Source organism: Sinocyclocheilus grahami, unplaced genomic scaffold (assembly GCF_001515645.1).
Source record: "Sinocyclocheilus grahami isolate Dianchi unplaced genomic scaffold, SAMN03320097.WGS_v1.1 scaffold353.1, whole genome shotgun sequence".
Taxonomy (NCBI): domain Eukaryota; kingdom Metazoa; phylum Chordata; class Actinopteri; order Cypriniformes; family Cyprinidae; genus Sinocyclocheilus; species Sinocyclocheilus grahami.
This window is the reverse complement of record NW_015505532.1, coordinates 701,873-714,816: the sequence shown is the minus strand read 5'-3', so window position 1 is coordinate 714,816 and position 12,944 is coordinate 701,873. Positions and strand designations below refer to the sequence as shown.

General features: G+C 38.3%; 1 protein-coding gene across 1 annotated transcript in view; it reads right to left on the bottom strand.

Annotated features, from left to right (window-relative positions):
- The window catches only part of pitpnc1a (phosphatidylinositol transfer protein cytoplasmic 1a), a 40,959-nt gene extending 35,854 nt beyond the window's left edge, over window positions 1-5,105 (bottom strand). The window contains exon 1 of the mRNA XM_016229466.1: window positions 5,100-5,105. Within this exon, the coding sequence (XP_016084952.1) occupies window positions 5,100-5,105 (6 nt within the window). The remainder of the gene's footprint in view (window positions 1-5,099) is intronic.
- Window positions 5,106-12,944: the final 7,839 nt, after the last annotated feature.

The following is a 12,944-nucleotide window of genomic DNA, read 5'->3' as shown; positions in this document are numbered from 1 at the left end:
TCCCCTCTCTATATATATATATATATATATATATATATATATATATATATATATATATATATATATATATCACAATAGTGAAGAAAAGTCTTTCACAATTTCAGATTTGTGCAGACTTTATGCACATTTGTAACTTCACATCAAGTTATATCTGATTTCAGATTTATACACTCTATGGCCACTTTATATATTTGCCCGACTGTCTCCTCCTGTTAACTGCCAAAATATAAAGTAAAATGAAGTAGATCAAAACAAGATTAAGCAGAGCCCTTGGTCCTCCACAGGAATGAGTTTCAGACCCTAGCAGATGTCAGCAGAAACACACCACAGCTTCACAATCATGAGCGGGGTCATGCTCTGCCTAATACAGGAAGCAGTATCATAAGTTTTGGAGTGTATGACAGCTGTGACAGCTGCTTATCTGTGTGAACAGAACAGGCCCCAGGCATCTGTTCAACTCTCTGCATCTCCAGCCCAGGGACTGCCTCAATGGAGACACGTAAAGATCCTTATCAAGCCAGTCATACATGCGGAGTCCTGCACCTCATGAAGTTATATTTATATGTCAATGATAAGATATGACGTACTTCTTTTTTTTTAAAGCCTTCAGGCTGGCCAGATGCTGACTTTGTGTGTGCCCGACCTAGATGAACATCACTGCAATCATAGTCGAGTTTTCCAGTGAAAGCACACTAACATTTGAACATCTACTATGATAATGCATACTACTAATGCAAGTTTACATGCTCATGCCATGAGTTAAAATATTCTACATAATTCTGCACAGACCGGAGAAGTATAGCAAGTGATGTTATTAGCCCAATCTCATGGCAACGCTAGTTACTGCAGCATTGCATTTGGCTAATAAATAGTGTACAGTAAAGTCGATTTGAGCACCCCCTGTGGCAAAACTGAGAACACAAGGTATACTTCTGTTGCAGTTTTAAAGGGGTCATATGATGTGATTTCAATTTTTCCTTTCTCTTTGGAGTGTTACAAGCTCTTGGTGCATAAAGAAGATCTGTAAAGTTGCAAAGATTAAAGTCTCAAATCCAAAGAGATATTCTTTATAAAAGTTCAGAGTCAGCCACGCCTACCTAAAACGGCTCGTTCTAACACGCCCCCACATACCTACGTCACTATCTGGGAAGATTTGCATAACGCCGCCCAAATGTTCACGCAAAGAAAGAAGGCGTAACTTTTATTCTCGCTGTAGTATTGTTGCTGCCACCATGTCGTGAAGGCGCTGTGTGCTTCGTTGTGAAAGCGAAACTACTTTGTTTGGCCTTCCAAAAGAGGACGATATCGCTTCTTCATGCCTGGAGCTGATCCGTGCTGGTCGCTGAGGAAATACTTCAACTTCACGCTGTGGATCGCCGGATCGGCTTTCACCGTGGACGAAGCGGAGTCCAGCCCGGGGTCGTCACATGTGGTTGCTACAGGCATCACAATATGGTAAGGGACGTAACATTTCCGTCACATGCTTGAGGAATTCGGCCAATCACAACGCACTGGATAGCTGGCCAATCAGAGCACACCTTGCTTTTTCAGACCAATGAGCTTTGTAAATATCGATGCGTTTCAGAAAGGCAGGGCATAGAGGAGAAACAATAATGTACAGTATGTGGAAAATAATGTGTTTTTTTATGTGTTTTTCATTACACCAAATACACAAAATAATGTTTTTTTTAGCAGCATCATATGACCCCTTTAATTGTTTTGACACTTTGCGACATACAACAATGCAAGGAAATTAGGTCTGTGTTGTATACGTTTTAAAAAGTGTTAGCCAGGGTGTTGATCACAGAATTTGAAGATGTTTACATAGAAAAACTATGGAAAAGCAGCGCAGTGGAATTCAAAAACGATATGCTACCCTTACAGCAGGTTATTTGCCTTATGGATTCAATACTTTAAAGGTGTTCCTGTTTGGAACGAAACTTTTGAGTACAAATTATTGTCTTTTGTGATTAATAGAAATAGAACTCAGGGTGCTTTCACACTTGATTCGATTGCATGGTCCAAAACGACAAAACATAACGGCGCAGTGTCTATTTGTCATGAATGAAATATGAAAGAACACGGGAGCCGATTTCTGCTGAAGGCGAGTGGAAATGAGGTATAAATTCTCTCTGCTTGCGTCGCGTCAGTTACACTTGTGAGGAAAGTGAGTGAGAAAACATTAATACACAGTTTGACCAATTCATATGTCATCAATAGCGGTTCACTTCTGTGATTTAGTACGATTGCATTCACATCAGAAGCAAACCACTCTGGAGTTCACATCCTTACCACCCTTTTTAAGTGGACTCGGGTAAGGTTTGTGAGTTCAGAAAACAGCATTCATATTATCCAAACTCTGACGTCAAACAAACCTGGGTTTGCACCAAAAGTGCTAGAGTGCAAGCCAACACACTATGGCGCAGTCACCCACAGGCAAAATTCCCCAAAATGTCTCATCAATAATGTAGTAATTGTAGCGAATCAGCTCATGGGGAAATATGAATAATTAACCATAACTAGTTATAATTAACTATTCATATTTTAGATCCACTGTAGATATTTAGCTGACCACTCAGGGTCAACTGTCTTGTCAATTCTAAGACGTTAATTTCCTGGTAGAGTCGGCTCGCATTCCACAAGGTTGTAAATGTATCGGGTTACCATGAAACCAGGGTCTTGTTCGGCGTCCTGGGGTGTTACAAAGTATTTGTGAAATCTAGCTAACAAAATATATATTGTGTGTTGGAGTGGTCAAGACGCTACATAATGTATGAAGCAGAGCTGACAAGTCATTTTCAAACCAAGTGGCTTTCTGTTGGTCAGTGTGGTGAATTTAAGTTACCAACAAAATGAGCAAAAACTGCTTGGGTATTCCTATCGGAATGACTTAACTTCATCCATGAAATTCTGCAGCCCAAATCCAGTCATTTCAATAGTAATCAAAGCAATTGGTAATTTCACATAAGGGCCATGATTTCCCCACACAGATTTCACAATAGGTTCAAGCTGTTCACATGGATTTGCCATGTTAACTAACAGAAGGCTGCTTGATTTGAAAGTGAGTTTTGCATGAGCTGTGCTTGATACGGCGCTACACTACTGACAATGTCATTTTTGCTGGTGAAATTTCCCTAAAGTGACTGTAGAGAGATGAGAAAACGTGCGTAAATTCAGTGGGATCAAACTGAATTGAAAATAATGACTGTCACTGGTTGAGCAAGTGTAGCTATGTTAGTGACATTCCAGGATTTTTCTTAGGGATGCACGATATTATTGGACAAATATCGGAATCGGACGATAATGGCTTTAAATGTAAATATCGGCATGGGCCCGATATGAAAAATTATGCCGATATGTCTTACTGATAAGAGGAATACATTAACTCACATTTGCTCAGGGTGTGCTAGCGATTAGATCAGTCAACAGTGCGATTAGATCACATCAGCATTGTGGCTCATTCTTGAAGCAAAGTTTTGCCTGAATGGTGATTGGATTCACCATTGAATGATTTTGGATCGCTGCATTTAAACTGAGAATGCACGAACAGAATGACGCATTCGGTGTATGATAGAGTAAACCAGGGGTAGGCAACATCGGTCCTGGAGTGCCGATATCCTGCAGAGTTTAGCTCCAACCCTGAAAAAAAACTCACCTGCCTGCAGCCTTAGTAATCCTGAAGACCTTAATTAGCTTGTTCAGGTGTGTTTGATTAGGGTTAGAGCTATACTCTGTAGGACATCAGCACTCCAGGACCGAAGTTGCCTTCCCCTAGAGTAAACAGTAATAGCACGTGCAGCGGCAGCCTTCCCCCGGGTACTAATGCCTGCTCAGTAAGGAGTATTAATTCCGTAGGGGGCGCTGTAGGCCTACTTCTAATAAAATGAAAGCAAAATACACAAATAATATTTAGACAGTGTTTCTGATTAAATAAAGCAGTAATTGATGCCATAAAATTATGAGTATGTTTTGATTTAAAGGTCAGAATCTATAGCTTACATGAAAAAAAAATCAAACATGACACTTAAATCAAATAATTGTATATATACTGATGTATTCATTAATGTGTAATATGTTATATTTTTTAAACAAATTATGAACTCTAAAAGATTTTCAGAATTTTTAACACTCTTTTGCTTTAGACCATTTACAAATGTTAAATCATAAAAATAAAATGTTAAGGTTACCACTGAAAAAAATTCAGTGATTAATATATAGCTTATTTATAGTTATTTTCAAATCTTCAATCATTATAAAATAACTTTATTATTGTTTATTTAATTCTAACAAATAAGTTCTTGTTACTTAAATCAAATAATTGTATATATACTGATGTATTCATTAATGTGTAATATGTTATATTTTTTAAACAAATTATGAACTCTAAAAGATTTTCAGAATTTTTAACACTCTTTTGCTTTAGACCATTTACAAATGTTAAATCATAAAAATAAAATGTTAAGGTTACCACTGAAAAAAATTCAGTGATTAATATATAGCTTATTTATAGTTATTTTCAAATCTTCAATGTACTGTCATTATAAAATAATTATAATATTGTTTATTTAATTCTAACAAATAAGTTCTTGTTAAAAACTAACCCAAATTAAAAATAATTATATATCGTATCGGCAATCGACCAAAATTATCGGCATATTGGATATCAGCAAAAATCCATTATTGCGCATCCCTAATTTTTCTCCATATAGTGGACTTCAATGGGACCAACAGGTTGAAGGTTCAAATTGCAGTTTCAATGCAGCTTCAAAGGGCTCTACATGATCCCAGTAGAGGAATAAGAGTCTTGTCCATTATATGGAGAGAAATCCTGGAATGTTTTCCTCAAAAACCTTAATTTAATTTCGACTGAAGAAAGAAAGACATGAACATCTTGGATAACATGGAGGTGAGTAAATTATCAGGAAATTTTTATACTAGAAGTGAACTAATCCTTTAAGTTGCTTTTAACCCAGTAGATACCCAGCATTTCACTAGTCGTAATTCCTCTTGAAGAAGAAACAATATTTCAAACATTCAAATCCGATGCCAACTATCATAATGTTTAACCTCCTTTCTCCCCTGAAGCATACCACGCTCACCTCCATGTCCTTCACTCATCTGAGCTTTTTAAAAACCATGGCTCTTTGTTTGATTAATCAGATATTGTCCTCATTGTCATCCTCTGAAATTAAAGCTGCAGAAAAAGCGAGAATGAGAGCGGCTGTGGGGTTCAAGTGGTGGTGAATAATTCATCGCTACCACTTTCACTTTGTGTGTGACGGACAGGCGTGAGGAGAGATGAGAGGATGGACAGACTGCAAGAGAGCGCATTAAGAGTTGGGAGTGAAATGCCATTTTAAAAATAAATAAATGAGGAAGGAATGGAGAAGCGAATCCCGCCCCCCCCAGGCAACTGCTTGATCTTCTTTAAAAGCAAACTTGAGTCTTTTTTTGTTCTTTTAAGTGTGACTCTAGTTTCACCACAGCAGCACTCTGTTACCTGGAGAGTGCCAGTTTTTCATGGGAATATAGTTAGTTAATGGCGATTCATTAGATTGTGCTGTCAGGCTGTTGAGGGCTGCCCTGATTGTGTTGGGGAAAGAAAACTGTAGTTTTGTTGATACTGAAAAACCTCTCTCGGGTGCACTGAAGAAAGACTTCAATCATGAGCACAGAGAGGTTCATGCACTGTAGTCAACTGACTCCAGTGTGTCAACAGCATGTTTGAAAGGAATGTGAGTGGTGCTTCTTCATGCAAAACTTGCCACCAGGGTTGCCACCTTAGTAACTCGATGAGGATCAGGTTCAGAGTTGTTGCTAGGGCATAGTGTTGTCAAAAGTACCGACTTGTGTGTCTGACGATACCAGCATTTCCCGCTACCATTTTGAGCACTGTTGAGAGGAATTTTAAACGCCTCTGATTGGCCATTGTGTTCACACGCTCAACAGATACAGTATGTCTGTGATTGGCTACAATGATCATTGCTTCACGCTCTTCACTGAGCGCTTAAGCCCAGCGCACACTGTGCGATTTTGGCCATGATTTGGTTGTCTGAGACAAATTTTGAAAAACCTAAAAGATTCCTATAATACTACGCTAAAATCTGTAGTCTTTGTCAAATTTTACCTCCAATTAAATTCTGGCAGTGTTTTGCAGTGTGACGTCTCATACGACGAACGTTAAGCTGTCTTAGTTCTTCTAGACAAGCCATGATCAGAATTAATGCTAGAGATTTCTTCTAGAGATCGACCGATATATCGATTTACCGATATTTTCCCGATATTTAAGCATTTTACAATAATTGGATATCGGTTTTGTAATATCGGATTCACCGATAAAGCCGCCATCTTGTGGATGTTTTGAGAATTGAGCGCAGGATCACTATTGCAGCGGATTTGAGGGGAAACAAGACAACAACAACGGCGTGCATGGGTACTTGATTTACTGTAGTTAGTAAACTTTATTTCACATAACAGCCATTAATGCACAAATGAGATGTACATATAAATGCCTGATATGCAGTTTATGCAGCTTGGCTCGAAGAAATATCCGTTTCTCTGTCAAGTCCTATAATCCGTCAAGTCCTGTCCCAATAAAGACGTAACTTTGCGTGAATTAAATAATATGCAGCCATGAATGGGCGCATGTTGAAAATTAAAGTGCTGAATTTAATTCGCTCTCTGTTGTCTATATGCTCATCGTCTCATGAAGTCGGAGTCACGTAGGCTAAGATAATCCATCAAGTCCTCTCCCAATAAAGACGTAACTTTGCATTAATTAAGTAATACAGCCATGAATGAGCGCATGTTGGAAATAAAAACGCTAAATTTAATTCTCTGTCTGTTTTCTATGCTCATCATTAGTCTCGTGAAGCCGCTTTCATATTGCTGTTCACTCACCGGGTTGATGCTCAGGAAATGCTCCAGCACGGCCACCACATGTAACTTTTAACAAGATTCACTTGTTTAAAACACCCTTAATTGTATTAACATTTACCAAATAGACATTATTTCGCTAATAAACATCTAAATAGATACAACTCTATGGAATTAAATGCATAGATAAACTGCGCTGTCAGCAGGCATTTCATAATCTAGAACGACAAAACCATTATTAATAATTCTGATATAACATGCCAGCTGAGAAATGCAATAAAATACGTTGTTTTTTTTGTTATATTTCAATATTCCAGAGAATATTATTCAGTGAATTAACATTATCCAGTGAATTATTCTTCACTCTTTAGCCTATTAAACATCTTATAAACCTACTAAAACTGTAGTTTAAAATGAAGTTGATATGACTCCTTTCCTTTTATTTTCTCCATTTGAAAACTTTACATTTTTACTTTACAAACTAAAAACTTTACAAACCTTCTACATTTATTTTGCTTATTGTTAATATTAGTGTTGCTGCTGATGCTTTAAATAAAATGTTTTTTTATTGTTGTAATGTGAAGATTGAATTTAACATTTCAACACTTTTTTTAAGATGACTGAAAGGAGGAAAAACTAAAGTGAAGTATGGATGTACTTCACTCAGTCATTTATTTACTTTATAACAGTAAATAAATATCGGTTCTGCATATCGGTTATCGGGCACATAAACATGCAAATAATTGGTATCGGTTATAAAATATAAATATCGGTCGATCACTAATTTCTTCTAACCGCCATAAACTCCAGTGCTCCCCTCGTCCGCTCACGGAATTCCTATGATATGTTGCCTTTGCTATGATAAACTCTGGTTGCGCCGTTGTTTTCATGTGGGTGTTTAGTGCTGCTTACACTATTCTTCTTAAATACGCCGTTATTGCCGCCATTCATATACTTTTCATGATAGCCAACATTTCAGCCCCACGTGTAATGCAGCTCATAGTCACTGAACGTGTATGGGCTGATAATGTAAAATTCTGGTCATGTTTTCTTGCACGCATCCATTTGAATGCGTCTTGACTGTTGTACAGTCTGACATTAATGACAACTGCGATCCTACAGTGTGACATGATCATGTTTGTACAGCCTGACAAGCAACAATCGTAAAGGACTATTAAAAATCGCAGTGTGCACCTAGCTTTACACAGATACACACGGGAGCGTTTAAAAGCCTTGTCTATCAGCAGATCTGTCAGTGGATCCCTAATATTTCTGCTCATAGAAAGATCCTCTGATAGACGTGGCTTTCAAACGGTCCTGTGTGCTTCTGTGTGAGCGCTCGGTAAAGAGCGTGAAGCAATGATCATTGTAGCCAATCACAGACATATCTGTTGAGTTTGTACTTTTGACAACACTACCAGGGCATTGCTCGGGTGTTCTTGGTGTCTTAATATGACTTGAGGTATCATGCCAACACTACAAACAATGTGGGTTACATGCAAAAGTTATGATATCATAACTAACAATACATAACATATTACCACCCACATCTATATAAATTAAACACAAAATGTTATGGCTGCACATTTTTACTAATTTCACAAGCAAATACACTAAAACAATGTAAGGTCATTTAAACGTAGAAGTCTTTAGCTGTATATATTCTTAAGGTCTTGATGTCCAATTCTGATTTGTTGACAATATCCTATTTTTCTGACAACCAGCTTACATCTCCTCCTTTTAAGAGTGACCCATATGCGATAACTGCATTTCTGTCATGATAACTCTCCGGTCTTGGCAGAATAGATCTGCTACGCTGCTGCAGCAGAACAAGTATTGAGACCTGCTACTGCCACATCCACAAACATGTTGCTGTGAGCATGTAAGAAATACTGCTGCTGCACATATAACATATATGAATAACCCCCATATATAACATACATGAAATTACCCCATAGCAGATCTAGACAGTTGGAGCTGGGGAAGGTGGAGGGTTTCTGAAGCGTGCTGCAACTGCTACAGCAATCACTATCCGAGTATTTGAATGCTGAGCAGCAGCTCATTGGCTGATGATGTGAAAAGAACCATTCGGCTGCACCATGTGAATAGTGATGTCATTATATCAGATTGAATTAGAAACTATCGGCCTGCATCATCTAGAGTTTCATAACAGAATTTTGGATTACACTATATACTTGGTGAAACAACCCAAGACAGATGTACGGACCTGGAAACATGACTGTCAGGTCTGCAAAACAAAACAGCCCAACTGCTAAAATTGCAAAACTAGCCTAGTTATGTTTTTTCCTACGGTCCCCTCCTCGAAATTGCATTCCGGGGGAGGAGGAAGTCGTTTCAACCCTCAAACTAAAAAAACAACCCGCAACAACAGTGTAAAAGTAGCCCAATTCCGCAGTAAAACTGCAGCAATGTCCAGAAAAGTTCTGATCCAATTTATAATACAGTGCAAGTGAACATTGTATTCTCAGCATTGCAATAACGACATTAGCTAATGTTTTTTTCCTCAGTAGTCTATGGTATTTTTTTAGGTGAACTCCTGCCATGACAGAACAACAGTTTCAAATCTTGAATAACTGTGAGTGGAAGAACTGTGAGAGTAAAATAATGCTACATAAGTGTACATTTAAAAGAAATAAACAAAAAAAAAACACTACAGTTGACAAATGACAACAGGATCTACCGGATAAGTGGGTGAGTTTGCAATTCTCAACTGAACAACACTGAACAAGACAACTCCATGTCAAGAACTTTCCCTCAGTCGACTTTCTGATAGTTTCATCATAGCGCCAGCACACAAAAAAGCAAAGCCACTTGAATACAAACACTTTAGAAATGCTTTAAAACCCTCCCAAATGATGTATTGTCAAGAAAAATGCTATTGAGAAGACAAAGCGAAAGACTGTATCTCGGGCAACAGGCTGTTGAGAGTGGGCGAGCAATGGTAACAGCTGACTGTAGAGCCATTATCTACACAATACTCCTTTAGACTCCACTATATCATTAAACCACGAGCAGCAGCGGCACATTTACATTCCGCCCATTCACTACTAATTAGAAAGCTTAAGGGATTTTGTGCCCATGGAGAAAAGGAAATTAACTGTGATCTTCTTGACGAGAACAACTTCAAGTGCTCCAGCTGTCTGTATAACAAACTGGTAACTGGCTTGTCCACAACGGAATTATCTTTTTGACCCTTGAACATGTCTTTCAGACTGAACAGAAGAGGAAAATCTGTAGATTTTTTGCACATTCTGTGATTAAAAACAAGTGAAAACTAATAACTGGCAGTGAATTCCTCTATAAAGCTGATCTGTGTAATATATATATTTTTTCATACTAGAATCACAGTTTGATGTGCTGACGCAACTATTGTTTTAAAGGTGAAGCATAAAATATTGACAGCTGGCGGTTGAAATGCTTACTGCAGTCCAAATTCAAAATATCAGAGACAGTTGTTTCTCCCACCCCCTCCTCCTCAGACGCCCATGTGGGTTGCCAGATTGAGGACACGCAACAGGAATGAACGCAATTAGACAAAAGAATGCGACAAGCTTCCATGGCTGCAATATGCTGTGTTTTCTGCCAACTGGCAACCCAGGATGTTGAACTACTAGTGGGTAAATTGACATTGGTTGGAATCACACAGACCAAATCAAAAACAGACATTCCGACATGGAACTCACAATTCAAAGTAGAATAACTGGCTGCAGAATAACCGAACTTAGCAAGTTTCATACATATCTGAACACACTGTATTACTTTTATGCTTTAGTAAGTCCAGAAAAATTACATACAGCACTTTTAAGTACTCCATTTGTCGGTGGACTTCCTGAAGAGTGTATGCACTGAATATGAGATTTCAGAGCTATGGCAGAGGGCAATATTTTTGCTGAATAATGACTTAAATTTTATTCCGACCAGCCCTAAGCCCTACCAAATGGTGCTTAGGGCTGGGGTGTCTAATCCCACTCCTGGAGGATCACTGTCCTGCAAAGTTTAGCTCTAATCCTAATTAAACCAACATGAATCAACTAATCAAGGTCTTCAGGATCAATAGAAACGTCCAGGCAAGTGTGTTGGAGCTGGTTGGAGCTAAACTCTCCAAGACGTTGGCACTCCAGGAGCAGGATTGGACACCCCTGTCTTAATTCTTGGCTCAATGGCCTTTCCCGATCCCCATACTTTCCAATCAAACATGTCAGACAACACAAGAACTATAGTGCACAACTACTATGGACCACTTTCATGTTGCAGTTTGTTATTTTTAGATCACAGACCACGATCACATTCCATCTCGATGGAAAAACAAAGCAGAATGAGTTTGGAGTGACATAAGCACGGATAAATGACAGACTGAAGATTTTTAGTAACTTTTCCTTCAAGGCTGCACACGACTGATGAATTCAGTTGACATTGACAAGCTTTCCACAAAAACCTCAGGATCTGTTATGAGAGCAAACAGAACAAACACTGTTTACCAGAGCCATAATTGTGCTCTCCTTTCAGAGGAGAAAGGACACTTTTTAAACCAATACCTCACACATAACTACCCAGAGAGATTTGAACCGTTGATTTAACAGTGCTAAGTAGTCTGCATCAGATAAAGGGGGGCTTATCAAACAGCGCCTGTTCTTCTAGAAAGCTCAATCAGAACAAAGAGCAAAACAGTTTCTTATCAACCCACGCAAGGTACACACTGTACATGAGCCAAAACGAGCTCTATTTTATGCTGTAGATGTGCTATGATATTAGATATACATAGCACAGTACAGAATGAATACCATATTAATGTTCCGTGACCAAGGCCACAGTAAGCAATTGTTGGACACGGTACAAAACGTTCATCACAGGCTGTCACACAAACGCATTCCCGGCGGTCTCCCTCGCTTGAAATTGCGTTCCAGTATAAGGTATAACCTATGTAAATCAAGTTCAGTTTTACCAGTCCAGTGCCAGCAAGTTCAGATCGCTCCACCGAACCCCCCACCACGATCCAGTTTGACCCCCATCCCACCTTTTGCCAGCACTGACCATAGTATTTACATAGTAATTGGTACTTTCAAAGATACAAAGAATACCAACCCAATATCACAGCAATTCGGACAGTTTTGACAATGCGGCTACTTCATACAGATTCGTACAACCTCGCTCGTATTAATTCATATGATTTGTGAAAAATATTACGTACTTTCCGAGGTGGCAAATTTGTGGGAATTCGTACGAAGGACCACACCTAACCCCTACCCCTAAACTTATCCGTCACAGAAAACGTACAAACTGAGGTCGTATGAATTGGTACGAATTAGCCACCTCGTAAAATACGTATGAATTGGCCGTGAGCTAGCGTTGAGAATACCATGGTTTTTCCATGTTACATATCTGAAACATTACTGTCATGGTGCCATGTTGTAAAACATTTTTTTTTACATTTTGCTGTCTATTGAACAGACGTAATGTAACACTGTCATGGTAGCTCGTGATTATTTCTAGGTCAAAAATTTATATCTCATTCATATGTTTTTTTGAGCCTAAAATAATGCTTTTTTTAACAAAACAAATTGTATGAATACATAAGAAATTGGCAAATCATAAAATACTTGCATTTTCTCATGAGATTATTTTACTCATGAGAAAATGATTTTTGGTCACAAATGCACGTTTTTGTACAATATGCTCACTGAAGCCTAGGTTTAGTGATGGACCTAAAAATCATACATGTTCATCTGAAATAAACTGTACAAATTCATAGCAAGTTGTTGTCTTGTAAAATATTTGTTTTCTTATGAGATCGGGAAAATATTGCGGACGTTTTATAGACGTATGGCCACAGTACAGACATAATGTGACATATTACCAACACACTGTCATGGAAATTCATATCTATTTTTACGCTTTGGCGAATTGGTCATATTTGCACATTTGAACTTCTTAAGCCCTACTGATTTAGGGGTGTGGCTAGTAGTGGACCTAAAAAAATTGTGTTTTTGTATGAAACAAATCATACAAATTCATAGGAAGTCGCCGACTATAAAAATAGTCACGCTTTC